We start from the raw sequence: 27,840 nt of genomic DNA on the forward strand, positions 1-27,840 counted from the left end.
AGCGATGGCTCTGGAGAGCTCCTACCCCAGTGTTCCAGCTCCCAAATTCCAGGGCGGAAGCCTCTCCCCTCAGGCTCACCTGGCAGGGACATGGCCCCGAATCTGCCACCCTTTTTAGTTGCATTTGTTTCCCCCATCTCTGGGTGTTTGGGAATTATGGTCCCAGAGTATCACCCCCATCCTGCCCCTGGCCATTCCAAGCGGCAGAGGCTCAGAGAGTCCCTTACCGCAATCCCTGGGTGGGTTCAGAATGCCAGATTCAGAGAAGAACCCGCCCCGCAGTCTCTTGGGGTCTCAGGCCCCAGCCTCACCCCTTGGGAGACAGCCCTCCTGTCCTCACCAGACACCGGACACTCGTCCACCAAGGGCCTGAGAAGGATGAAGAGAAGGCCGTCCACTGATTCCCCACCAAACCCAGGCTGGGAAGGCAGGAAGGACACACAGCTCCTCCAACCACTTCTACCCTCTTGGATCTGCAATGCTGGTCCTGGGAGCTGCGAGGAGGGAAGGGAGCCCCAGAGAAGCCCCAAGGGCCTTGACCTTCTCTGTCTCTTCCTAAAGGACCTTGGCCAAGGGGCTGAGAAGTGCCTGCTAGATTGGGGGATGGAGGGAGCTGCTCCTCTTCGATGTCCTGCCTTCTCTAGGCTGGGTTAAGAACCCAGACCCCCTGTCCTGGCTTCTTCGACTAAGAGGCCAGAAAAAGTTTGGGCCTTGAGACTGGAGTTGGGGGAAATTAAGAGGAACGCTGGTGGGCAAGGTCCCTGGGGGTGGGTCTCCCATGCAGCTCTCCTGCCTGACCCGCTGCGACCCCATCACACCGAGCTTCCAAGTCTTCATGTCTTGACTTACCTGCATCCCAGAACACTCTTCCTCTGCCACCCCCTAACCTAGCTGTTCCCTGCCGTTCCTCCACATCTGAGCCGATTATCCCTTCTTCCCAGCACCCTGCCCTGTGCCCTTAAATGGTTCCGGTCCCTCCCCTGTGCACCCCTCTACCTCCCTTCTTATCCTGCTGCTGAGTGCATCACCCTCCCTGTTGCAACCCTCCAGCGGCCTGTGAGATCTCTGAGGTCAGGTTTAGGGTGACGGCATAAACACTCTACCAGTTCGTCTGGGCCCAGGACTCCCTCTGGTGGCGAGGGAGGCCTTACACCTGAGCCATGGAACCAGGGCTGGGAGGAAGGAAGTAGGGCACACACGTGGGAAAGGAGGCAGGTGAACAAATCCTCACCCCAGCCCCAAATATCAAGGTGCAAAAAGATGAAGATACCTGGGAGCATATTAGAAAACAGCTTATCTTACAACAACAACAACAAAATCTACAAAAAATATTTCATCCCATGGAAAGCCTCCAGGGCGGGGGAACGGGGCGGGGGGGGGGCGGGGCGGGGTTGCGGTGTCAGAGCACATGGACGGTCCAGATCTGGGACGCCCGGTCCTCGGCCAGCTCCCACAGCACCGCGTGGTCCCGGTCATAGCCCCGGCCACCTGGAGGAAGGAGGGTGATATGGGGAGATGCTTCTTTGGACCCCAGTGGCCACAGCCCCCCTCAGGTGCCTTCTCCCACATACCAGCCCCCTTACCCTTCACATCTAGGATCCGCCCTTCAAACATCTGGCTGCAGATGTGGCCCAATTCGCTGATGCTCCACGTCTGCCGGGGGAGGCGGCTCTCAGCCCACAGCACCGCCTTGGAGCCCGTGCTGGGAGGACCGATCACCTGCAGGCTCATGGTTGGGGCCACCTGAGACCCCAGGAGGTCATCAGTGACTCCACCAAACCCGACACCCTTAGCACACACCCAGCTTTGAATCCTGGCTCTCATGGACTGTGACCCTGGGTCAATCTCTTAATCCTTCTGCGCACTGGGTTCCCTGGGGATGGGAATCTTTTCGTGCTGGCTGCTGCAAGCATTCAATGTGAAAAACCGTAAAAGATCTGGAAAAATGGCTCCTCCAGGAAGCCTCTCATGACTGACTCCCAAAGCATAAGACTTGGCATAAGACAAGCTTTCACCTACTATTGCCTGTGTGACTTTCGGCCTGTTACTTAACTTCTCTGTGCTCTAGTTTCCTCATCTATAAAAAGGAGAGTATGGCAAGACCTGCCTCATAGTGCCCTCTGAGGATCGTACAAGGCATTCGTGTGAAGGGCTTACCACAGCACCTGCCACAGGTTCTCTCTCATTTCAAATAAAAGGCATAACTCCTTCAGCAGCCTACAAAGACCCATACCCCTACAACCTTTTTGACCTCCTCTCTTGCTACTTCCCTCCCTCCCTCCCTCCCTCCCTCCACTCCAGCCCATGATGTGAGCTGGCTGGTCCTGTTGCAAGGCAGGTTCCCACCTCAGGGCCTTGCCGCTGCTGTTTCCTCTGCCAGGAGAGCGCTTCTGCGGACACCTACACGGCTGCCTTCCTCACACGCTGCCTTCTTAGAAAGGCCCTCTCTTGTCAGAGCTACAGCCACTCCCTATCCCCCTTTCATTTCTTTTTCCCCTAGTGCACCTTTTGCCTCCCAACGTATGGAGATGTTTTACTCATTTAAATGGTTTCAGTCTCTCCCCACTATGATGTCAGTTCTGGAAGGCAAGAGTCATTTCTATTCCGGGCCCCTAGCCCACAGTAGGTGCTCGGGAAATGTTTGTGGAGTGAATCTATCCTTATTAATAGGATCCAAGTTCTGTCCCAGGATATCAGAGCTGGGAGTTCCCTTAGAAGTGTCTGGTTCTACACTCTCGTTTTGCAGATGGGGAACTGAGGCCCAGAGAAGAGCCCAAACCGCCCAGGGGAGCAGAGCCTGCCGTCTCCCCCTCCCCAGGGTCCTGGCAGGTATGTGTGTCTCTCTCTGTCTTTCTGGCCCGAGGGCAGGTCCCCACTGGCTGGGACTTCCCCACACAAGGAGGCTTCAAGGGCCTGGGGCTCTGGGGTCCCCTTCCCAGCTCCTCAGCTGGTACCTGGTTCTTCAGTAGCCCATCCTCGTAGTACCAGACACAGCTGCCTCCCACTTGGGGCTCGGAGACCACCACACGGCCAGCCTTCATGTCCTCCACATGGTCTGGCACTGCCAGGAATCCCCTCAGGGCGGCATTCCAGAGGCGAAAATAAACCCGACGCTGGGGGGGTGCAGAGGAGCTGAGAGTGAGAGGCACCCCCAGCTGGGCCCCTGACACCCTCAGCTGGGGAGCCACAAAGATCCCCAGCCCTCGAGTCCCTCCTCCCTGCCAGAACCCCTCCTTGGCCCTGCTTCTAAGTCCCTTCTCTCACACACGGGTATCAGGGGGGCAGCCGTGGTGCACACCCGTGACCACAGACACCTGCAGCCACGTGCACGGGGACACGTTGGCAGAGACGCCCCAGGTCCCCGCGGTTGGGCAGAGGTTTGCAGCAGCCACAAACACACGGACACACGCAGCCATGCACACACAGCCCCCCACCCCAGCCGACTCCACACCCCATGTTTGCTAACAGGACAGATGCAGGTATGCACACGGACATGCACACACACACTGGGCTGAAGAACCATGGTGGGGCAGACACCTGGTTGTCACGCATCAGACCGGGCTCTGCCACAGATCAGCCAGGGGTCCTGAATTGTGGTGATGGCACTAACAGAAGAACAGCACCTAACGGGTGCTGAATGCTTACCTACACAAGTACCCTTCTAAGGGCTTTGCAAACATTATTTTCAGTCCTTAAGACAACTCCATCACATATGTTATCCCCATTTTATTTCTTTCCTAAGATTTTTTGTTTGTTTGTAAGTAATCTCTGCACCTGAGATTTTTTAGTCCTAAGTGGATAAACATATTACTAAAAATTTAACGGTAATGCATTTATTATAATGCTAATGAAAGAAAAATACTACACACACACACACACACACACACACACACACACATCACACCCCTGATTTTATGGATATCACTCCTTAGAAGAAGGATAAAGTGAAAACAAAAAGTGAGTCAGTTTAGAGAAAAATACTGAGTAGATAATGGTTCAAGAGGCACAATGATGTGGCAAAATTGTGACGAAAGTACCCCAGAGCTGAGTTTGGGCAACACGGGAAGCACACGGCCCGACAGCAGTACGGGCACGCATGAGCCGACGCGCTACCCACCTGCCTGATGGGGTAGAGGGAGCCCACCCTCTGCGTCCCGCTGTATGTCAGCCAGTTGGTGATCTCGCAGCTGCCTGCCAACCACTGGCGGCCCCGGAAGTCACTGTGCTCACACAGCACCCAGCTGGGCCCCACAGGTGCCGGAGATGCAGAGAGGAAGACAGACAGACAGACATAGGAGGAGGCACAGATGTCAGAACATTCTCCACCTCCTTTTCTTTCACACTGAGACTCCTCTGCCTGGTATTAGGGTCCCAAGTGTGGGGAGGGAGTGCTGGGAAGTAGATTTGGGGTTTGTAGGACAAAGGAGGGTCCTAGAGGATCCAGGCTGGGGGGTCCAAGGCCCTCCTCCCACTGCCCCATTCCCTCCCTCCTGGCTATGGGCGAGGAGTGGAAGGGAAGTGGGAAGGGACAAGAGGCCAGGAACCCAGCCCTCACTCCCTGGCAGCCCCCACCCTCAGGCCCCTCTCAACGCACTCACATGCCCCCCCTGATCCGCACGGACAGCACGTGGTTGTTGAAGCCCTCGGCTTGTAGGCTGCGCACCTCCCTGTCCAGCTCGATCTCCTTCCCTTCCAAGCACTCCAGTCCATACAGGAAAATGGAGGGCTCTGAAAAGTGCTGGGGTCGGGGGGTGGGGGCATGGAGATGGGCTGAGGCCAAGAGAGCCTCGGCCTCCGCCTTGGCCCCCAATTCCAGATACTCCAATTCCCAGATCCGCATTTCAGGCCCTCTTCCCTCCTGAGCTCCGCCCCACAAGGCCCTGGATTCCCGGACACTGGCAGCGGGGTGCACCGCAGAATCTCAGATACAGCAGGTGCCAGACTGGAACCCCCACTGCCCCCTCAAATCTCATCCCAGTGCCAGTGAATGGCACTTCTAAAAACAGTGATGACAGCAGTAATTACAGCGGTTCTCACGTGTTCAGGGCTTAACCACTGGCCGGATTCTGCGCTATGTGCTTTCCCTGATCTCTTTACAACTTTTCAACATTCCTCTAAGGTAGGTGCTGGTATTATCATCCCTGCTTAACAGAAGGGAAACTGAGTCTGGAGACGATTAAACCCCTTGCTCAAGTCCCTAGAGCTGGGCTTCAGAACCACATCTCTCTGCCTTCAGAGCACAGTATATATTTGCGGAGCTTGGACTCAGCAGCTGGGCTGCCTCTGGGAGAACTCGGCTCTGCCTGTTACCACATTTGTGGCCTGGAGCAAGTGGCATGACCTCTCTGTGCCTCAGCTGCACATCTGGAGAAGGGAGATAATGGCAGTAACGAACCTCACGGGGTTAAATGCCTTAGTGCCCGGGAAGCCTATGAAACGCCGCCCCGAGCCCGTCTGTGCTCCGCAGTCAGCTTCCGCGGTGCTGCCATGGCCAGCCCACCCTGTCCTCCAGACTCCGGCTCCTTACTGTGGATGGGCCACTTCCCTCCATCTCCTCCCTGGTCCAGGACATCATCATTTGTTCCTGCTTACGGAGTAGCAGCCCTACTGTCTCGTCCCCGCCCGCCCACCCTCCTCACACAGCAGAGCTGGCTCTCCATCCACCTCCCTGCACAGAACCCCCAGTCCATGCTCCGGGCCCTGCCCCCAGCCCACCCGAGTGCTGCTCCCTCCTGTCCCCACACCACCTCTATATCTGGACACACCACTCTGCAATGTCATCTTTATGTCAGTATGGCCGTGGGTTCCAGGAAGGCAGGGTTGAGTCTGATTCATTTCAGTGTCCCCAGGACCTGTCACGGTGGGCCCTCCATAAATCTCTAGTGAGGGGAACTGCCTTTGAAGCCAGGGGCTCAGGGGGACCTGGGCGGTTTGATGAAGACTGGCTCCAAGCTCCGGCAGCCTCGCCCACAGTGAGAAGAGACTTGGGACCCGGCGCGCACCCCAGCAGCACCCGCTGCCTCAGGACTTGCCTGGACCCGGACACGGTGACTCACCAGGGGTACCTTCTGGAGAGAGCCCAGGACCGTGGAGGCTAGGCAGCCCATGGCCGTGAGAGTAGGGAACTCGCCCTCAGAGAGAATGTGCTGATCACCCTCGAAGTTCTTCTCATCAAACAGGATCCAGCTGGGGAAGAAGAAGAGCGGGGGGATGTGAGTAGGTATCTGAGCTTGGCCCATCCTGTACTTGGCCTGCCAGACCCTCTGACATACAGCAGAGTGGAAGCAGACTTGATTGTGACCCCCACGCCCCCAAGCCCATGAGAGGCCAAGGGTGGACAGGCCCTGCAGCAAGAGACTGAAGTCAAGACTTCAGAAATAATGGGGCGCCTGGGTGGTTCAGTGGGTTAAAGCCTCTGCCTTTGGCTCAGGTCATGATCTCAGGGACGTGGGATCGAGCCCCACATCGGGCTCTCTGCTCAGAGGGGAGGCTGCTTCTCCCTCTCTCTCTGCCTGCTGCTCTGCCTACTTGTGATCTCTGTTAAATAAATAAATAAATAATCTAAAAAGAAAAAAAAAGACTTCAGAAATGACTGGATAAAATCATATGGCCCCTAGGGAAGAAAATCAGGCAACATGAAGCAAAGCTCTATGTACAGTCACTCAGCAATCCCATTTCTTGGAATCTTGAAACCTTTAAAAACCTGAGATGGCACCTGCACAAAATTCTTCGTGCAGCGCTGTTGGCCGTGGCCGTGGGGAGGCAGCCCACAGGCCCATCAAGAGGGGACAGTCAATTAAACTAAGAATGTAGATCAGCAGCTTTCTCTGCCCACGGGTCCTGTCCCCATGCCTTAATAAACTGCCATTCTGCACCCCGAAAAAGCGCACCAAAAAATAAAACAAAACAAAAGCCCGCTAAGAATGTAGAGTATAATAACATAGCAGTAGGGGCACCTGGGTGGCTCAGTGCGTTAAGCCTCTGCCTTCGGCTCAGGTCATGATCTCAGGGTCCTGGGATCGAGCTCCACATCAGGCTCTCTGCTCAGCGGGGAGCCTGCTTCCCCCTCTCTCTCTGCCTGCCTCTCTGCCTACTTGTGATCTCTCTCTGTCAAATAAATAAATAAAATCTTTAAAAAAAAATAACATAGCAGTAAAAAGGAATGAGGAAGAGCTCTTAAAGGGATATAAAGAGATCTCCACACTGTTAAGGGAAAACAAACAAGGGCAGAACAGTGTCTGTAGCATGCTTCCCTTTTGAAAAACTGTGATAGAACCCGCAGAGCTTAAAATTCGTTCTTTCACGTGTACGATTCCGTGGTCTCTAGTATATTCACCAGGTTGGAGTGTACATCTTTTTGTGTAAGAAAATGGGGGGAGGGGCACCTGGGTGGCTCAGTGGGTTGAGCCTCTGCCTTCCGCTCAGGTCATGGTCTCAGGGTCCTGGGATCAAGCCCTGCTTCGGGCTCTCTGCTCAGTGGGGAGCCTGCTTCCCCCTCTCCCTCTGTCTGCCTCTCTGCCTACTTGTGATCTCTCTCTGTCAAATAAATAAATAAAATCTTTAAAAAAAAAAAAAAGGAGAGGAAGACACAGGAAACACAGGAGCACTCTCTCCACCACATGGGAACACAGGAACAGATCAGCTCTTTGCTAGCTAGGAAGTGAGCCCTCCCCAAGGAGCTGAGAATGGGCCTGCACCTTGACCTCCGACTTCCCAGTCTCCAGAACTCTGAGAAAATAAATTCCTGTTACTTAAGTCTTCCAGAGTATGATATTTTGTTGTAGCAGCCCAAGCTAAGACAGGGACACTGTAATTTTTTTATTTAATTAAAAAACAAGTAAAAATGTAAAGTATTCCAAAAATTTAAATAAATTAAGTTAAATTAAGGAACCTGAGCGTTTACCAATATGGTTGGTGGCATAACCACACACACGAGAAGTATTATTTCAAATGTCTTAACAACAATATTTTGAAGTGGGATGTTGGTGAATGTCCTGAGGACAAAAAGAACCACAGAGAAACCTCAAACAGCATTCAATGCTTTTCACCGTTAGTAGTAATATTAGTATTATAGTTTTGAAACATTCGGGTTCCATATAAATACCATTGGAATTGGAATCCCTTGGTAGATAACTGATTTCAAGTTTAAGGCAGAAATATACAAAATGATCCTGGAGCATCTTATTGTACCAGAAAAACAAGGAAGTTATAAAAAAACTGCTAGAGTCATATCAAAAGCAGACAATCTGAAGGGGCTCCCAACTGCCAAAGACAAAATGATTAGGGCACACAAGAGAATTAGTTACTCCAGTGGACGGAGGCATTTCAATTACATATAAATCCATAAGTTCATAACAATACTTTAAAAAAATATTTCTTTAGTCAGCTCTGGGGGTTGCTAGGGCACCAATCCAGAAATTATTCTGAAAATTGGTCAAGAGAAATTGATCCTTGGCAAAGGATCAAACTGCCTTTTTTGTATAAACTATTTTGGGTAAACAAATAGTTGAAAAGGGAAAGCTCTTTATAGATGTATTCCAGCTAACACATGTAGAAGGAATACCAAAAATCTTAAAATCATCATTTTGTGACCTCTAAAGAAACAGTGAGTGTAGGCAATTATCATCAGTGGATACTAAAACCATTAGATGAGAGATAAATGGCAAATCTTATTTTTTTTACATGCAAATCTTACAATGTAGAGATTTTTTTAAAAAGATTTTATTTTTTTTAAAGATTTCATTTATTTATTTGACAGAGAGGGAGAGATCACAAGTAGGCAGAGAGGCAGGCAGAGAGAAAGGGGAAAGCAGGCTTCCCGCTGAGACCATGACCTGAGCCGAAGGCAAAGGCTTAACCCACTGAGCCACCCAGGTACCCCCAATGTAGAGATCTTGATATCATTAAAAGTGGGACAACCAGGCATGTGCCTGACATAATGCAGTAAGAAGTACAAGGTACCACCTATATAGTCTTCTTGTCAACAGAACAAAACACCCTTACTCTCATCAAGCCTCCAGGCCTACCAGTTTACAGGAAATATGGGACACAAAGGGAAAAAAGGGACCAGAAGGAAGCAATAAGCCAAATTCAGAAGAAGGGAAACTTATAGGGCAAATTATTGGTTTTCTTTTCTTTTCTTTCTTTCCTTTTTTTTTTTTTTTTTTTTTAAGAGAAGGAGGGATGCAGAAGAAGAGAGAGAATCTCAAGCAGGCTCCATCCCCAGCGTGGAACCAGATACTGGGCTCGTGGGGCTCTCTCTCTCACCACCCTGAGATCATGACGTGAGCCAAAACCAAGAGTCTGTGGCTTAACCAACCGAGTCACCCAGGCACCCCCTATTGGGTTTCTTTAAACAAATAAATGGTATAAAACAAAAAGAAAGGAGCAGAACCGCTATAAATTAAAGATCAAATTGACCAAAAGCAGTGTGTGGACCTTGTTTGGATCCTGAGCAAAACAAACCAATTTCATGAAGGCATTTTTTTAAGACAGTGGGAGAAATCTGAACATGGACTGGACATTAGGTAATATTAACAAACTACTGTTAATTTTATTAGATGTGATAATAAATTGTGGCTGTGTGGGTTGGGGAGAGTCCTTTTTTTTTTTTTTTAAGACTTTATTTATTTATTTACTTGACAGACATAGATCACAAGTAGGCAGGGGGGTGGGGGGAAGGAAGCAGTTTCCCTGCTGAGCAGAAAGCCTGATGTGGGGCTGGATCCCAGGACCCTGGGATCATGATCTGAGCTGAAGACAGAGGCTTTAACCCTCTGAGCCACCCAGGTGCCCCAGGGAAGGTCCTTTCTTATTAGAGATATATATTTAAGTATTTGCCTGTGCAATTTTATGTTGGGTCGGGGATTTTAAATGTTCCACTAAAAAAAAAAAAAAAAAAAAAAAAAAGGCAGAGAGATAGATGAAACAAGATTGGGGTTCTTTATCCTATACTATCTACAAGTTTTATGTTTTCCATTAAAACTTTATTTTGCTTTAAGATTTTATGATTCGGGACAGAATAGCTAATCTCAAGGAGGAAAAATCATTTCACAGAAAGACCTTCCTGCAGCCTGGATTTCCAAGCTGAGTTAAGTGCTCTGGGCAAGTGGGCCCCACTTCTACCCTCTCCCCATGTCCTCACCTGCCCCCGTGGACTCGGCAGGACTGGGCCTGGAAGGAGGCGGGCAGGGAGGCCTGATCATCCTCGAAGGAGATGTGGTCGCCCAGGAAGTCGGGGCCGGAGAAAAGCTGAATCTGCAGGCAGGGACACGAAGAGCTGAGAATGGAGGGCGGTGGAGTGGGACAGAGAGAATGGGAAGAGGAGACAGGCCCCCCACCAGCTCCTTACCTTTGAGACAAAGTGCAGATTGTGCTCGCCGACCTAAAGGAGGGCCCAAAGTTTCGAGACTTAGGGAGGGTACCAGGCTCTAGCCTCAGTTTCCCGACCCTTTTCACAGCTCTCGGGTAACTCCCCCATTCCAGAGGCCCCGCCCCGCGCTCGGAGCCCACCCATTCCAGCCCCGCCCCCCAGCAGTGGGCTCCTCCCAGGACCCAAGTCCCCGCCCCCCAGGACCCCACCCAGAGCGGCTGGCGCGCACCTGCAAGACCGGCTGCAGCGAGGAGAGGGCGCTGTTGCCGGCGCCCCAGTCATCGCAGTTGCGGTACACGCCCTTCTCCAGCACGTACTGCTCCCCGGAGAAGCCCACCTTCTGATAGGCCACCCACCTGCAGGGAGGGCGGGGCGCGGGTCAGCGGGGCGGGGTCGGCTCCTGCGCGGGAACCGCTCCTGGCCCGCCGCGTTCCCGGAGCCCGGGTCACTCACACGCCGCTGAGCACGTGGATGGCCTGCGTGTGGGGGCCGTGTCGCGCCAGCTCCACGTCCGGCAATGCCTCTCTCACCTCCACTCCATGCCCCTCGAAGTCCATGGCCTCAAACAGCACCACGGCCGGGTCCCCAAAGTCCTGGGCCCCAGGGATAGTCAGGTCTCTCCTGCCCACCCACGGAAACCCCCGGGAGTGCCCAGACCCCGGGGACGCAGCCCACCAGGGGATTTTGGAGTGAGGCGATCAGTATGGCTTGGGAAAAAACAGCAGAAGGGCAAGAGGCTAGACCTCAGGGAACACTTCCAGGCCCTCTGGAGAACTGGGAGAGATGGCACAAACTCTTCCTTCAACAGACTGTACTGGGGGCGAGGGTGAGGGGCATCTGGCTGTGTCCACAGGCAGAGAGATGGCCCAGTTGTTTTTGCTTACCGTCCGGATGACCCGCAGGGAGGTCAGCGCCTCGTCATAGCCTCCCCAGTGTGACCAATCAGCATATTCCCCCTCCTCCAGCAGGTACTGGTGGCCCCGGAAGCCTGCCTTCTGGTAGCCCACCCAGCTGGGGGAAGGCAGAGGGACAAACAGACTTGGTCACGGAAGGCCCATGGCTGTGTAAGACAGCTGCCCCCTTCCCCTACGCAGCCAGAGCCATTCCCCAGCCCCCACTGTAGAGGCCAGAGGGGAGGATGAAGTAGGAGGAAAGGTTCTGAGTCCTCACCAGCCCCCAAGAACCCTCAGGGACCCCACAGAGGCCAGGTGGGGGCTCTGGCTGTCCTCTGGCTGCTGAAGGTTGTAGATGTCTCTGCTCACTTCCCAGCTCCGGCCCTGAAAGCCTGTGGCTTCGTAAACCACAACCTGGGGAAAAGCGGGTGGTGTGAGGGTGCTGGGGAGCCATCTGGACTGAAACACACTCAGCCAGCCAGGGAGGCCCTGCCTTAGTTAGCCCAGAGCTAAGTCCTCCCACTCTCACTGAGCTCCATTCTCTTAGGTAACTCCTGTTTCTTTTCTCTGACCTCTGACCTGCTTCTTACATCAAAAGCCAGTTTCCAGCGAGCCCATAAGATTCCGCCTTCCCAAACCCAACTTCCGTTCCCCTGCACTCTCCTCCCCTGTCTTCCGATCCAGGCTGTGATAGCCACACGCATATCCCACACACCCCACCCAAAGGCCCTCTTCGACCTTGCAGCCCAGACTCTTACCTTGGGCTCCCCTGGCTTCTCCACATTTGGGCAGCCCTGCAGAGGAGACAGAGCTGAGACACCAACCCAGAGGTAGAGGAAGAAGAGGGAGGACGGGTAACCCAGGATTTACTTGGTCCTGAGATCCCTAAAAATGGCCAATCCCCTGTCTTCCCTCTGCCCCAGCTGTTGGGCTAATTCCCCCTCTCCTCAATCCCATTCTTAGCAGGAGCCCCCCACTGGGCCCTGCCTCTTCCCCACAACCTGCAGGGCAAGGTAACTTGTGACCACTTGCCCCTTACCAGTCTCATGGGCTTCAAGGAGCCCACCGTAGGGTCCAAGCCACCCCAGGCCTCTGAGGTGGGGTAGTCTCCAGGCTCCAGGATGCAGGGAGTGTCTTCAAAGTAGGGCTTGGGGTAGAGCAGCCACCTGGGGGGAGAGGTAGAGAGACAGTTATACCCCAGATACCCAGGGACACAGATTGGTGATGGGGGAAAGGTTGAGAGGGGAGAAGAAGGTTTAGGGAAAGAAGCCCCCATCAAGACGATGCGGGAGAACAATTCAGACCTCCATAATCTCTTGCAGTAGCCACTCCATCCACCCCCTTCCTCTGGCCTGGCGCTAATTTCACACAGCTGGAGAGTTCTTTCCTGCACACATACCTGCTTAAGGACCCCCAGTAGTTCCCTATTAGCCCCACAATATAGTCCAGCTGCACAGAGGCCCTTTGATATGTCTCCCTTCCTGACTCCTCACATCTCCTCACCTTCTACTTTCTTGGGCCAGACTGAACTTTCAAGGCTTAGTTCTCTTGCCTCTGGGCCTTTGCAGGTGCTGTTCCTTCTGCTAGATATACTCTTCCCCACACAATTAACAAATATTTAGGGGAATCTATCCCATGCCAGTCCCTGCTTCAGGCATCAGGGAGACAGTGGTGAACAAAACAAGGGCAGTCCCTCCTGCCCTGCTCTCCATATGCTGAGATTCTCCTGCAGCCCACTCATCCCAGCTGAGATGTCTCTTCCTCCAGGAAGGCTTCTCTGACTTCAGGCTGGTTTGGTGCTTTTCTGTGCTCCCCCATCCCAGGATTCTGATCATCACTGCCTTCTTACTTGCCTGTCCCCTCCAGTAGAGTAAGTACTGCCCGAGGGAAGGAGTTGTGTCCTATCAGCTCTGCGTCCCCAGCACCCTGCACAATGAATGTTAAAGGAAGGGATTCCAGAATTGCCCAGACTCACAGTCCTGCAGAGACAGCGGCGGATGCCACCTGCAGGGGCCTGTCCGGGCCCTGGGAGTCCTCCAAGGCATCCGTTAGCTTCACTCGCTCCCCCTGGAGGCCCTCCTCAGAGTACAAGATGATCTCGGGGATAACGTAGTCCTGCAAGAGAGAGGTGGAAAAGGGTATGTAAACAGCCCCCCTCAGAGATGACCCCCCACCTGCCCCTAACAGCTTCCCCAAGCCTGTCCAGCCAGGGTCCCAGGGCGCTTCTGGGAGACCTCTGTGGCCATCTCCACAGAAGCCAGGAGGGTGACTGGGGTGTTCTCTGCAAGGTTGGCCAGACAAGCCTGAGACCAAAGCCTTCTCTTTGGCACTGGACCTTTGGTACCTGTGATCAAAGTTCCCAGCAGGAGCCTGCCAAGTGCCATGCCATTCTCCTTGCCTCTGGGTAGCCTGAAAATCCAACCCAGAGAGAAGGAGGATGGACAGCTGTCACCTGAGGTCTAACTTGGACTCTTCCTTTGTAAACCATTCCTGCTCTAGTTCACACTGGCTTCTACCTGCATCTCATCCCAGGTAGCAGCGGATGCTCTCTGCATTCTGGGTGTTTCTTTCCCGCTAAGACCACTTCATTCCCTCGATCCCTCAGCAAACGCTTATGAAGCATCTGCTGAGGGCAAGGCACCATGGAAAGGGCATGTCCTACTCCACCTCAGCCAGCCCTCCCAGCGGGCGCTCTTACTTCACTCACAGGCTAGGAAAGTGAGGATCCGTGCAGTTGGGCGGCCTGCCTGAGGGCACGCAGCCCGGACGTAGCAGAGCAAAGAAGAGACCCATGGAGTGTGTGTTCACTGTTGCAACCAACCCCTCCCACGTGCCTGGCACACATGACGAGCCCAGTCCACGCTGAATGAATGAAATGAAACCAGGTCCACCCGACTTCAAAGCTCTCGTTTTTTTTCTCTTCTACCTCGTTACCTCCTACATGAAGATGCGTTTATTGTGAGAAGCTCACAATAAATCATCCACAAACATTTGTGTGTTTCTGGAGAGGCTTTCAAAACCATCCCCTCCTTTGCATAGCTGGGCCACTGCCCTGGTTAAGACTCGTCCGCTCTCGCCCTCTTACTGGGAGGATTGCAACAGCTCTGTCTTGGAGGTGCTCATGCTTTAATTAAAAAAAAAAAAAAAAAAAGTGTGATAGGCCCTGCTTTTAGGGTTGGGCTTTCTCTTCTGTGTCTCCCTACTGGCCAAGACAGTTTTGTGAAGCTTAATTTCGGTAGTCTGTACATTTGTGTTACAAAAACTGAATTGTATTTTCCCCCACTTTACAGATATGGAACTATAATATTGACTGGGCCTGTTCAAACCACACATTTCTCCCTCCAAATTGAGGTGCCCTCACCTGGAAATCACAGCCCTGCCTGGTCTTCCTGAGTCCCAGATTTCTCCTCCCCACAGCCAGAGGGATGTTTATAAATCCCTAATCTGATTATATGGCTTTCCTGCCTCAGGTCCCACCCTCATACCCTAGCTTGACCATGAGTCTGGCAGGGCAGAGAACAGGTCTCCCCCGCCCACCCGCTGCCTGGCACAGTGCCTGGTACACAGCAGACATAAACCAGCATCTGTGAGCAAATGAACAAACATCTGTGGCACCCTGGGTCTGACCTTGGGCCTGAGATCCCGGGCCCAGGGCAGGTGGGCGGGCACCTGCAGCCACTCCCATCCGTTTCTGTTGCTCTCACCAGACCCTTCAAGCCAGCTCCAATTTCCCCAGGCTGCTCTCCCAAGCTGGGGCTTGGCCTCTGTCTGCCCCCTGCCTCCCCAAGGCAGGTCGAGCACCCCAGAACTCCTTTCTTCCCCAGGTGGAGCTCTGAGGTCAGGACTCTACAGGTGAGTCCGTAGTGAGCTCCCTTCAGGCTCAACCATGTGAGCTCTCCCGGCCATTCCAACTCCAGGCACCTGAGGCTGTCCCCGACCTCAAGGGCTGGGGCCTGGGGAAGACGGGGCAGCATCTGGTGTCCACTCCCAGCCACTCACCCGGACAACCCGCCTCAGGGAACCGATGCCTTGGGTGCTCCACACGGACTCCGGAGCTCCCAAATCCACCATTCCTTCAGCCACGACTCGCTTCCGGCCCTGGAACTCGGGCTCTTCGTAGAGCACCCAGCTGTGGGCACAGAGACCCAGGGTCACCGGCAGGGAGAGGATGTAGCCACAAAGCAGGGTGGCTGAAGGGGTTTCAGCCAGATTGGCCTAGGCACATCTCACCGCCCTGGCATCCCCCAGGTCCACAAGCAGCCCCATGCCTCGCCCTGGCAGTCCGCACTCACCATCCTCGAACTACACTTATGGAGGCCACGTGGGCCCACCCGGAAGTGTCGGCGATGTCTTCCCAGACCTCCTTGCGGCTGCCTTGGCAGCCAGGCTCTGAGAAGAGGATCATCTGGAGAGGACACAGAGGGACTCTTCAGGCCCCATCCCCAGATCCCGGCCTCCTGCTGCCCCCACAGCCTTCCCCCCACCCACCCCCACATGGCGTTCCCCCCCTTACCTTTCCAGGCCTGATGTTCAACTTGCCCTGGGTCTTTAATGCTGGGCTCTGGCATGGAGGGAGGTGATAAAAAGTCTTGTGATGTGGCCTCCTTACTGCCTCCCCATAATCTGTCATTCCAAGGATCCCACATGTTTCCTACTGGCCTCCACTCCACTGGCCCACAGAGGATGTCACCAACTCCAGGGAGCTCATCACCCCACCCCAGGGGTGTGGGTGCCTATCACTCCTTTCCTCCAGCTTCCAAGAGATCAGAGCCACCAAGCCCTTTGAGCTCCACAGTGCAAGCCTTCTGTTGTGTGAATAGGGAAACTGAGGCCCAGAAGGATGTGGCTTGTATAAGATCACACTAAACTAGACATCAGACTCAAGGCTCTGGCTTCTCGAGACTCTCTTTCCAGTGTCCCGGTCCTGATACCATTCAAACCTGCCCCAGGCAAGGCCAGGTGTCCCCCGCCCCCACCACCTTGCTCATCCAAGGCCTCACTCACCCAACCCTCAGGAAGCCGGGCACAAGCAGGCTTCTCCAACGGTGGCCTTTCGCTGCAGAGCAGGGGCAGCTGTCCTGGCACTTTCCTGAGTCCTGGCATCCCATGGGGCGGCAGGGCGGATAGTTTTGTACCCAGTGGTTCTGAGGCCGGACCCTCCTGGGGGGCAGCCACCAGCCCACTGAAGAGAAGGCTGCCTCCGAGACGGGAAGTGAGCCTGCTCCCTGCTTGCCAGTCTGGCCCCAGCACTGAGGGGGCGCCCTTGGCATCTGCCACATGTTTCTTCATCATCTCCAGAGGAGAACGAGAGACCTGGGGGGGCCTCGCAGGGCGAGAGTCCCAGGAGGGGCTGGGCCCAGCTTTCTCCTGCCTGCGCTGGAGCTTCTCGTCGTCGCTCAGGTAGGGATTCTCTGGTTCTTCCTCCTCCTCTTCCTCCTCCTCCTCTTTCCCTTCTAGTGTGGGAGCCTCCTGGGGGCTGGGTCCCAGCACCCATGGTCCAGGCTGGTCCTCCTCGATGGCGGGCAGCGTAGCGTACATGGCCAGGTAGGAGGAGCGGGGGGCTCGTGGCAGCCGATGAGTGCGGAGGATCTCAGGGGGCTCCATGCTCCGCAGTGTATCCAGGAAAATCTCTAGGTCGGCAGCCAGGGCCACCTCCTCCTCCAGGGATGTCTCTGGGACCATCTCACCCTCAGTAGAGTCAGGGACAAGCCGGGACTCCGGGCTGGCCTCTGCTACCATCAGCGCCAGGGCAGGAGGGGCTCCGGGGCTGGGGGACACCTCGCCCCCTGAGGAGGGGGCAGGGAGAACAACAGCATCCTGGACAATCACCTTCTGGGTGGAAAATGGGGTAGCAGAAGCAATGGGATCCTGGACAACCTCTTTCTGGGTGGGAGATGAGATGAGACTCACTTCGGAGCCCTCAACAACCTCATCCTTTTTGGGGGATGGGATAGAGGAAGCAGTCAGGCCTCGAACAGCCTCGTCCTTGCTGAGAGAAGAAGTAAGACTGCCTTTAGTACCGTGGATAGCCTCTTTTTGGGTGCTAGGGCTGCCTTCTGAGGCCTGGACAACCTGGGCGGGCTTGGGGGATGAGGCAGCAGGAACACCAGGACCCTGCACAACCTCTTTCTGGGTAAGGGATGGGTCGGCATGGACTCCAGAGCCCTGCGCTACCTCTTCCTGGGTAAGGGAGAAGTTGGGGACATTTTTAGAGTCTTCAACAAACGTATTCGGTGGGGAGGAGGGAGCAGAAAGCCCTCCTGAGCTGGGGACAGCCTTCCTTCTTGTAGAGGATGGAGCAAGAGGCTGTCCAGGGACTGTAACAGCCACCTCGCTCTTCACCTTGGGCAGGATGGGGGCAGCAGAGGGATCCGTGAGCCCTTCCCTTTTCACAGAGTGTAGTGCCTGGGGTCCCCTGGGCTTGACAGTGAGCTGGGTCCTGGGGTGAGTGGGCACCACAAGCTGCTCTGAGGGGCAGACTGGGTCCAGGGTGGGGGTAGGGGTCTGGCGTCTGGGAGAGGAAGGTGACAGTGCCTGGCCCTCGGAAATCTGGAGAGGAGGCTGGGGGAGACTGGAGGCTCCCTGATCCCTTGGGACCTCGTGGGCTCTGGCATCAGGGGCTCTGCTCTGGTCTTGGTCTGGGCAAGCTGCAGGGACATCCTGGTTCCAAGGTGGGTGGACATCCTCTGGGATGCCCACAGGGACCAGAGCAGCTTTGTTCTTTGGCTCTGCCGTCCCTGTCTCAGGCAGCTGCCCTAAGCCTGCGCCCCCTGCACTGCCCAGACCCGGACGCCTTGGCACAACAGCCGCGGGCCTGGGAAGCCGGCTGGCAGGGGGGCTACGCTCAGCAGGCACAAGGCTACTTAGCAGCTCCCGGGCTTGGCTGAGGCTGGGTGAGCCCTCGGCCTCAGGGCTCACCACCACTGCCCGCACGGTGCGAACAACTTTGCGGCCCCTCGGCGGGGCCTCGCCCGATAGCACCGGCCCCACGGTCACAGAGCTGTTCACCTGTCGCTCCGTGTGCCCTCCCACGACCACAGTGGTCTGCACGGTGCGTGTCACCCGACGTTCTTCGAGGCTCCGGGGGCTCCCACTGATGAGACTTACACCTGGGTGGGGGCTTGGCTCACGGGGCCCTGGCAGGGGCACCAAAATCTCATTCCTGGCCATGGCTCCCAGGTGTGTTGGCTCAGTCCCAGGCTCGGGGGGGCTGCCATCACCCTGGTCTATAGCCTCCTTCAGCCTTCCCACTCGCCTTTTCTCCTTGGGGACTAGTGTGTACTTCTTGGAAAAGATGGGCCCGTGACTCTGACAGCTCTTGGAGCCGGCCCCATCCCGGGGTCCCTGGTAATTTATAGTCGTTTCTTCCCGTGTAACAAAGCCATTGACTTCCTCTTGACAGTGGCTGTGCTCAAACACCTCCTCCCGGGGGGCTTCTTTCTGTGCCCCCGACACTAGGGACACCTTGTGAAAACGATGTCTCATTTCTTCGTGGGCAGGGGGCGGCCGCCGCCATGTCAGCGTGGTGCTCACCACAGGAGTCTCAGCCTGAGCCAGGGGCCCACCTGCCTCCTCCATGTTGGGCCCCAGCGACCTGTTTTGAGGTGTCCTTGGCTCACTGTGCTCCAGCTCCCTGCAGATGGTGCCGGGAAGAAGAGAGACAGGGTCAGGGGGTGATGAAGGTGGCTCTTGGCAGTACAGAGTAACGACCCCTGCCAAGCTCGGGCTTGGTCACCCCAGGCAACCCATTGGACTTTTTGGACCTTTGTTTCTTCATCTGTAAAATGGGCGTGATACTCCCAGCTTTCCCACCATCTCCCCACTTTCAGATGATCCCCAATGCCAGGGTCCTTCAAGGGGTGAAGCTGAGGCCTGAGCCTGGAAGGAGAGAGAAGGGAGAGAGCAAAAAAGCATATGGGTGGGGTTGTGACTCTGCCCAAGGAGCCCTGGGTCTAGTCCTCCAGAAGCCAAAAACTAGAAAACCAGGCAACTGTTCTGACCCTGTTCCTGGCCATGATAAAGGGAGAAAAAGAAAGATGGGCTACGGCCTCCGGCAAAGCTAAGTTTCCCCTGACCCTATCATTTACTATCGGATGACCTTGGGCCAGCCACTTCTCCCCGTCAAGCTTCACAGGCCAGGCACCTTGCTAACTGCTTAATATTCATTGTCCTTCTCAATCTTCAAAAGAATCCCATGCATTTGATACCTCAAAGAATCAATTATAAACAAACATTCCCATTTTGCAGATGAGGACAAAGAAGGCTCAGAGAGGTTAAGAAACTTACCCAGAATCACACAGTGGCAAAGGCAAGACTTGAACCCCAACTCTAAGCACTTGACGACCATACTAAACTCCCTAATGTAAGTATCTGGTGAACCAAGCTCTGTGGTTTAGAGATTTACTTTTAAAGGGGGCCACAGTAGTCCTGGAGGGACGACCCAGCCCTCACTCCCACTTCCAGGCTGTGCTGACCAGGACAATCCTATTCTCAGATCCCAAGGACCCAAGAGGCAGCCCCCAGGCCATTATAATGGAAGCTAAGACCAGAAATGCACCCTTGCCCCCAACTTCCTTCCCGCATCTCTATCTTCTTCTCTCCTGAGAAGCCAGTGGAACCCAGAACTTTGATCCTGCTCTGTGGCCCTAGCAATGACTCAGGTTTTATGAGGAACAGAGATGAAAGGGGCTGAGGCCCAGGGAAGCCTGACTTGACTCCAGGAACCTTGGGAGCTATGATAGGGTCTGAGTGGCATATTGGGGAAGGAGGGAGCTGACATGAATCCCAGACCTTTCCCCAGACCAGAATTCCTGAGAGCAGGGCACAGCCAAACACCTGAGGCCTTAGATCAGGGCCCTTTGCCTGAGGCCACGACCCCCTCCCATCCTCACTAAGGAGCTCCTTTTCTTCCAACAGAACCATGGCCTTCTTGTTGGGACTCCCACTTCTCACTGAGCCCCCCACTGAGTTTCCTCTTTACTTCTGCAATAATAACTAGGATTTCCCTAAGATTCCCTGCCCCTGAGGCTATTAAGTAGCCAAGCCTGGGTTCTAAGTCATCGATTGATTGATTGATTCATTCATTCATTCATTCATTCAGGGCTAATTGTGGTAGGTGATGTGCTGGGCCCTGGTTTGGTTCACCCAAAGGCGGTGTTCTAGGAGTCTGCGGTCCAAAGAACCGGACGTAAAAACAAGAACCACATCAGTTTTGGCAAAGCAACAAGAGAACAGCTTCAAAGGAAGCCATTGGTCATCAGATCAGATACTGTAAATGACCTCCTAGCAATCAAAATTCCACGCCTTTCTCAAGCCAGCCCAGCCCCTGAACAACACCCGAGACAGTCACTCATTCCATAAACATGTGGTCATTGGCTTCTGCTTGCACACTTCTAGGGATACAGAGGTCACCATCTGACAGCTGACCTGTCCTATCCCTGGACAGTCATGACTGCTAGAGTGTTCTTCCAACTGTACTGGAATCTGCCTGCCCATAGCTGCCCACTTTCATCCTTGCTCTGAAGACACAACACACCCCCATGGCCCAGGATACCTCCGAGGCTAGCAGAAGCCCTCAGCCCCAGAGCCCTCTCTTCTTCAGGGCCCCAGACCAGAAAAGGATCTGTTGGCAGGCTGACTGTGACCTCCAAACAAGGTGTGTGGGGCCCGGAAAGGGAGAGGCTGAGGAGGGGGCGGGGGGAGTGTGGGAAAGAGCCTGGTCTAACCGAACAAGTCCTGGGTTCTCCCCGCTTACCTGTGAGTCACCCCCAAACTAGGCCAAACCAGTCCACAGGCCCACAAACGCATGCTGCGTCACACAGACACACACCGACACCCAGACAGACACCAGCACAGACCCACCAGGTCACACGGGCACAAAACCAGACCTACACACTTACACAGACAGACACGGTCAGACACACAGCATTACATACACTCAGAGACACAGTGGACACATGCATCAGACACACACACACAGAAACACACAAGACATAGTGACATGTGCCCACGTTCACAATACACACAGTCAACTCACAGCCCTCCTCCCTGCTCGGGAAATCTGCCTGCACTCAACACAGCCACACATGAATGCATATACGTCTTACACAGCCCCGCATGCAGTCCCGACTGTGTCCCACCTCCCTGCCCTCACCCCAACATCTGCCAGTCCTGACCCAGGGAATGCTTCCCCCAGAAAGGGGTCACAGAGGTCTGGTATCCCCAGAGGTCGGCTTCCTGCTTCTCTAAGTGAGCCCCTAGCCTCCAACCAGAGTCTGTCATTAGCTACCTCGTCCCAAAATAACCAGGGAGTGGCAGGGAGAGCCCTAGTCCCCTCAGCTAAACCTGTTGCTTCTTCCTTCTCCTCTCCAAGGCTTGCCTCCTCCACGAACCTTCCCTCTCTCCGAAGCCCTTCTCTCCCAGCTGGGACGCCTGAGCAGGGCTCTGGGCCACCCAGGGTCCCACCTCTCCCCTTCCCTTACCACAGGACAAGGTACCCTGACTCCTGCTCAGGGGCCTGGGCGCTTCTGATGCTGCCAAACCCACTTCCATGGGGTCACTGAAAACCCTGTACAGCAACCAGTCAACCCTGCATGGACGGCACAGGGCCAGCAAGTCCTCTGGGAGAGGCAGGAGGAAGCAGTGGTTAAAGCACAGGTACCCAGGTTCAAATTCCGACCCCTTCACTTTCTACTTGACTTTGGGCAAGTGATGTGATTTACCTGAGCCTTAGTTTCCCTATTGCAGTGAGGGCAGTCAATAAGATTAGTCCTGCTTCATGGGGCTTTCTGAGGATTTAAAAGAATTATGCTTACGGGGCACCTGGGTGGTATAGTCGGTTAAGTGTCTGACTCTTGGTTTTGACTCAGGTCATGATATCAGGGTCATGGGCTCAAGCTCTGCGCCCAGTAGGAAGTCTGCTTGAGAGTCTCTCTCTCCTTCACCCTCTCCCCCTCCCTCCTGTGCTAGAATGCTCTCTCTCTCTCTCTCTAAAATAAATCTTTTAAAACAGTAAAATTTTAAAAATAAGAATTATGCTTAGAAAACAAGCCATGGGGCATCCGGGTGTCTCGGTCAATTCAGTGTCTGCTTTTGGCTCACATCATGATCCCGGGGTCCTGGGATCGAGTCCTGTATTGCATGGGTCGGCGGGGGTGGGTCCCTAGCCAGCAGGGAGCCTGCTTCTCCTTCTCCCTCTGCCTGCCACTCCCCCTGCTTGTGCCCGCCTCTCTCTCTGCCAAACAAATAAATACAATCTTTAAAAAAAAAAAAAAATAAATAAATAAAACAAGCCATAAGTAACAGCCACCACCATCATCATTAGGAACTTTTCAGAGCCCTATTTGAGCCCCAGTGCCCCTTCCTGGTGACCCTAGAGACGTCATCCCTCCTCAGTGAGTTTCAGGGGACCCATCCTTCCCCCTTTGGGCCTATGAGGCAGATCCAGGGGAGTCATTTCAATGCAAATAAACACCGAGGATTGGGAACCTCGTGCCTGTTCCCGAGGTCACCACCCCAGAGCCAGGTGGGGTCATTATCAACTGCAGCATTAATGACAAGCATCCCTGCTATTTGGGCGGGCGGCCCAGCTCCCTGGAGTTCAAAGCACGTCCTGTGACCACCTCCTCCATCCTCACCTCCAGCTACCAAATCTACTCAACAACTCAAGGCCCAGAGAAGTTAAGCTGCTGGTCCCAGGACACCCAGCACTTTGGCTGGGCACCTATTCCTAGATTGGGTCTGTGGAGGGTATCACTAAGGAGAAGGTCACTCTCCCCAACCCCTCCATGACAAGCTCTCCCTCTCCTCCGGCAGACAGGGAAGAGCGGCAACAGCTCCCCCGATGTAGCCTGTGGGTGAGGGGAGGGAGAGGAGGGCAGAGCTGAGTGGGCAGAAGATGGCAGAGTTAGCTCGTGCTTGGGGAGCCAAATGAATGGGCCTTGGTTTGGAAAAGCCCAGACACCAGGCAGAGACCCAAGAGTGGGCAGCCAGGCCAGTTTCCCCTCCCGTCGTCGCCCCATGTGGGGCCTGACGTCTACTCACCGTCTGTGTGGGGAGCCGGGCGTCCAGCGGGCCTGGCGCTCCTGCTGCTGGGCTGTGACCTCCTGATGCGGTGGGGCTCGCAGCCGGGGCTCCTGGGGCTGGTCTGTCAGGCACCCCGTGATGGGGCGGGGCCCCTGGGGAGGCTCCTGCCAGCCCCTGGATTCCTCAGGGCCGCAGGGGTGGAGAGCTGGTTGGGCAGGTTTAGGCTCTCCACCCTCCTCCCCAGGTGCCCGCCTGTGGCCCTGGAGGGTGATAGCGATGTGGTAGCGGGTCCTCCTGGCAGAGGGACACTTGTGTAGGGTCTGGGCTGGATCAGGCAGGACTGGCCCCAGTGTGACAGGCTCGCCCTTTGCCCCCTCTCCTGTGGGGAAGGGTGCTGGGCGGGGCAGCAGGTTTCCCAGGTTGCCGGGTGGCTTGGGCCTCACAGGAACCCCTGGGGCAGGGCACAGAGGTTGCAGACAAGTGCAGCCTGGGGTCCCTTGCTCCACACATCCGGGAGCTGGCACCGGGCATGAGGGGCTCTCCAGTCCCACGGAGGTATAGTTGGCCAGGTCAGAGGCACTGCCCACGGCTGGCCTCTGCAGGCGCCCCAGGGGTTGATGGGGCTCCCCTGAGCTGTGTCGTCTCCCCCAAAGCCAGGAACCACGGCTCCCTGTCCGAAGGTCCCATTCTGAGCTTCTGTGGGATTGGGCCTAGGGAAAGCAGAGGCAGGCGACTGGTGACAGCACTTCTCCTTACCCTCCCAGCACCCCTCAACACCCTGGACGGTCCTCCTTGGCACGAGAACTGGACAAAAGGGCAGAGCTCTGGGAAGCCGCTCAGTATTTCACTCACACCCTCCCATTCTGCATATGAGGGAAGTGAGGCCCAGAGAGGACAATGACTTGACCAAAATCACTCAGTGACGGCCCTACTCTCGGGCCAACTGCCACTTTCCCAAGCATCCACAGGCCTCTAGCCCTTTAGCAGCAGCTTCTTTGGGGATCAGAGGCTGCGTGGATGTGCCCAGTATGAGTGTCTAGGGCCTCGGCCCCCTGCAAACTTCCAGAGAGCTTATAGCTGCCTCCCCCGTCCCTGGGACCCTCACAGCCTGAGATTGCCAAGCACACCCGGGAGGAGGCACCTGGGCATAAAGATGTACCTGGGCCATGAGGGAGTCAGGGAAGAGGGTTCCCCCAAAAGTGAGTAACTTCCATCTACTATCTTCCCCTGGGGCCCAGCCTGGCCGTGGGAGGGTGGGGAGAGGGCCAACGATCCCGGGCCCATACGGACGCTGCTCCCCAAACCACGAATTCTCAGGAGCAGGCTTGTGTACTTGGCAACAGAGGAGCCAAATCTGGGGCCAAAAGTCCTCTCTGCAGGGGCCCTTGATCCCAAATACCTCAATTTACTCATTTGAGAAATAGGTACAGCCTCTTGCTCCCCAGGGGCTAAATACGTCAAGAGACAGGAGGGCACCGTGACTTAATGTGGGAGCCTGGAGCCAGGCAATCCAGGCTCAAATCACAGATCAGCTACTTCCTAGCCACAATCTCAGAGTCCCTGTGTGTAAAATGGGTATGATAATAACAGTACCTGCTTCCTGGGAGTGCTGTGAAGACTGAATGAGATAAGCCATGCAGAGTAACCAGCACCTAATGAGTACTCAATTAAATGTGCGTGATTACGAATGGTATTCTAGACCACAGACACACAGCTGCTGAGCCACCTCGAAGAGGCCTTCTGCTCCTCCAAAGAGAGGACACCCTGTCACTGCTCAAGCCATGCCTCAGATCCACTGAAGATGGGGAACTGTGCCCAGAAGGTTAAACCACCACTCCAGCTTCACCCTGGGGTTGCATGCCAGGAATTGGGGAAATGAGGCAAGAGAGGAGACAAGGTCAAGCTAAAGGAGGGAGTGTAGAAAGGGGGCTCCTGGGTACAGGTACTGGCCCTCCAGGCTTCCCCAAGGGCCTGAGCATTAGGAAGCTCAGGCTTCCAGAACATCTAGGCCCCTTGCTGGATGTTCTACATCTATGACTTTCTTTCTCACATTCTTTCTCACAACTCTGAGCGGCATTATTGTCCCCATTTTGCAGATAGAGAAACTGATGCGGGGAGTGATCTGTGCAGGGTCACACAGTGAATCAGTGGCAGAGGATTAGAGAACACCAGGTGCCTGACTTGTAAGTCAGGGTTCTCAGGGCCAGCCCGGCCCCTCCCAGAGCTTCTGACCCCACTCCCTTCCCACCTCTTGGGATTCTCTGTTACCTTGAGGCTGACATTGCTGGTGCTGCCCAGGTCCTGGGCCAGGTCAGGGCAGCTCCGGCCACCCCAGGGCCTAGGAAGCACAGGAAAGGGAGTGAAGTAGCCTTCTCCCCTCCCACGCTCAGACTGGACTCTGGGGCCCTCCCCTACTTTTCTCAGGGCACATAGGCAGGCTGAACTTCTGAAACCTTAGGAGTGGGGCAAGGTCTACACAGCAGCCTCCCCTCTGCTCCCTCCCCCACATGTCTACTCCCCAAATGAGAGGACAGACAGATGAGCTTGGGACAAGAGTGGGGACTAGGTCTATAGTAGAATCAGAATATAGAAAAAGGACAGCGACTCCATAGTTCAAAAGCTTGCCATGCGATGAGGCCTTCTGGGGGCCAGGCTTAGCCTTAGATATGGTGCTCACGTGATCTCCTTTGAGCCTCAAAATAATCCTAGAAGGTGGATATTATGCCCCTATTTTTCAGATAAGGAAACTGAGGCCCAGAAAGATGAAGTGATTTGCTTGGAGTCACACAGCTGGTGAGCCTTGGAGTTAGGACACTAGGACCATCCCATTCCAAACGCTGGTTGGACATCATGGGGGCAAGATGGGGAAGTGCCTTGACCGTCTCCCTCGTGCACCCCGTCCCCAATCCCGGGCAATCAGCAGGGATCAGAGAGGCTGTTCCTTAGTGCTGGAGTCCCATTCCCACATCTGGTGAGAACGCGTCCAGAGGCACACGCATGGGCTGTATCATCAGGCTGGCCCCTGAGCATGCGCAGTCCCTCCCCTGTCCTGCCAATCCCTGACTCACCAGCTGGCCAACCCTGCCTCCTCTCAAGTGCGGAAAGGGAGGGGCCATGCCACCTGGGCCCTATAGGGCAAGTTCTTGCCAGACCAGGTAATGGGAGAGGGCGTGTCTCCCTGCTGGGGTGGGCAGGGCAGTGGTAGGGTGTGGGTACCCCCTGGGGCACCCAGGCTTCCAGGCTTTCCAGGGTGGCTAGGCCCTCCCCTCCCCCTTTCTCTTTGGGGTGAGAAAACAGCACAAACCCCTCCTCTCCCTCTGCGCCTGGTGCTCAGGTACCCCACCCCTCCCACAGCTGCTAAAGACAGCCGTGCCATGATAAGATCAGAACAAATTGCCCGGTAACTACCTAGAGACACAACACCCCAGTGCCTGCGAGCACATTCCATGCTCTTTTTCCTGTGAGCCACTGGGGTCCTCTTCACTGTACCCCTCCCGGCCATTCAGCTTTGCCACGCTGAATGGAGCCTTTTTCCTTCCACTCCGACGGTGGTTACCAGCAAATGGGCTCAGAGAGAGGAAGCAGTATGTTCAAGGGGACCAGGCCAGCCGCAGCTGGGGTTAGGACGGAGCTCTGCCCAGCCCCCCACCACGGGTTTGCAGTCCTGGAATTTCTCCGGGCAAAAGAGCAGCCCAGTGCTTCAGGATATGGGCTCTGGAGTCATACTGCTTAAGCTCATAACCTAGCCCCACCTCCTCCCAGCTGTGTGACTCCACAGGTGACTTCACCTCTCCGAACCTCCATTTCCACATCTGAATCACACGAACTACACTTGCCTCATAGTGCTGCTGTGAGGATTAAATGAGATAATCCAGGTAACGCATGAAGCAAGTGGCAAATAAAGGTTTATTGTTACTACAGTCTGGGGCGACAGGGGAAATCGTCCCATCTGAGGGCAACGCAGCGCGGTCTGCGACACCTCAGGGGTCTGTCACGCTCATCACAAAGGGAATGAAGACGAGAGGGAAGCTGGCCTGGGATGTGACAAAGTCCACAGCGGCAGGGGGGGGGGGCGCCTACGTTGGCCTTTAAACTGTCTCCGGAGAGGAAGTCATCCCCCCTGCCGCCGCCTGACTTCAGGAATTGCAAAAGTTAAAGTTTCAAAAAAGCGCAGGTTGTTTCTAAAAACCATATTCACAGTCATATATCCAAAATCGTAGTACACTGTCACGTGTATTTTTATGCTCTCAGACACTCGTACACGCTTATTTGAACACTCACTACCCTCTAACACACACACACGCACGCACACACCCCTAGAGCCCAGGGGTGCCCCTGCAGACCTCCTCCACCCCCCTCACCTATCCCGGGCTCTGGCCTCCTCCGGAGTCCGCTTCCCCCGGCGCTCCCTCCGCAGCCCCAGCCTGGCCAAGCCGCGGGCCAAAAGCGCCCCCAGCCCCGCGTGCGGCTCGGCCATGGCAAGGGCAAGGCCCCGGGCTCCCGTGCACTACAGCCCTCCGGGGCCACGGGGGCCACCCGGATCCGCTCTTC

The 27,840-nt window shown here is 55.1% G+C and overlaps 1 protein-coding gene across 1 annotated transcript; it reads right to left on the bottom strand.

Moving 5' to 3' along the window:
* Window positions 1–1,387: 1,387 nt before the first annotated feature.
* CRYBG2 (crystallin beta-gamma domain containing 2) lies at window positions 1,388–27,681 on the bottom strand. Its single transcript, XM_032863835.1, has 22 exons — window positions 27,651–27,681; window positions 25,558–25,627; window positions 23,308–23,999; window positions 16,270–18,898; window positions 15,779–15,826; window positions 15,558–15,670; window positions 15,265–15,394; window positions 13,241–13,380; window positions 12,305–12,431; window positions 12,024–12,059; window positions 11,543–11,679; window positions 11,257–11,383; window positions 10,826–10,965; window positions 10,602–10,728; window positions 10,352–10,384; window positions 10,145–10,257; window positions 6,057–6,186; window positions 4,599–4,738; window positions 4,118–4,241; window positions 2,955–3,113; window positions 1,584–1,743; window positions 1,388–1,488 (listed from the first exon to the last, which is right to left on the bottom strand). Exons 4-22 carry the CDS (start codon window positions 18,841–18,843, stop codon window positions 1,400–1,402), a joined length of 4,647 nt encoding a protein of 1,548 aa, XP_032719726.1. The 5' UTR covers window positions 18,844–18,898; window positions 23,308–23,999; window positions 25,558–25,627; window positions 27,651–27,681; the 3' UTR covers window positions 1,388–1,399.
* Between the last annotated feature and the right edge of the window lie 159 nt (window positions 27,682–27,840).

The sequence above is a fragment of the Lontra canadensis genome, unplaced genomic scaffold (genome assembly GCF_010015895.1).
Source record: "Lontra canadensis isolate GAN:19392208 unplaced genomic scaffold, GSC_riverotter_1.0 scaffold25, whole genome shotgun sequence".
NCBI lineage: Eukaryota > Metazoa > Chordata > Mammalia > Carnivora > Mustelidae > Lontra > Lontra canadensis.

Coding starts and splice junctions, on each gene's coding strand:
- CRYBG2 (XM_032863835.1), bottom strand. CDS start 18,843: ATGGAGGAGGCAGGTGGGCCCCTGGCTCAGGCTGAGACTCCTGTGGTG. Junction 12,432..13,240: donor GCCGCTGTCTCTGCAGGACT/GTGAGTCTGGGC, acceptor CTCTCCCCCCAG/GTGGCTGCTCTACCCCAAGC. Junction 11,680..12,023: donor AGAAGCCAGGGGAGCCCAAG/GTAAGAGTCTGG, acceptor GCTTTTCCCCAG/GTTGTGGTTTACGAAGCCAC.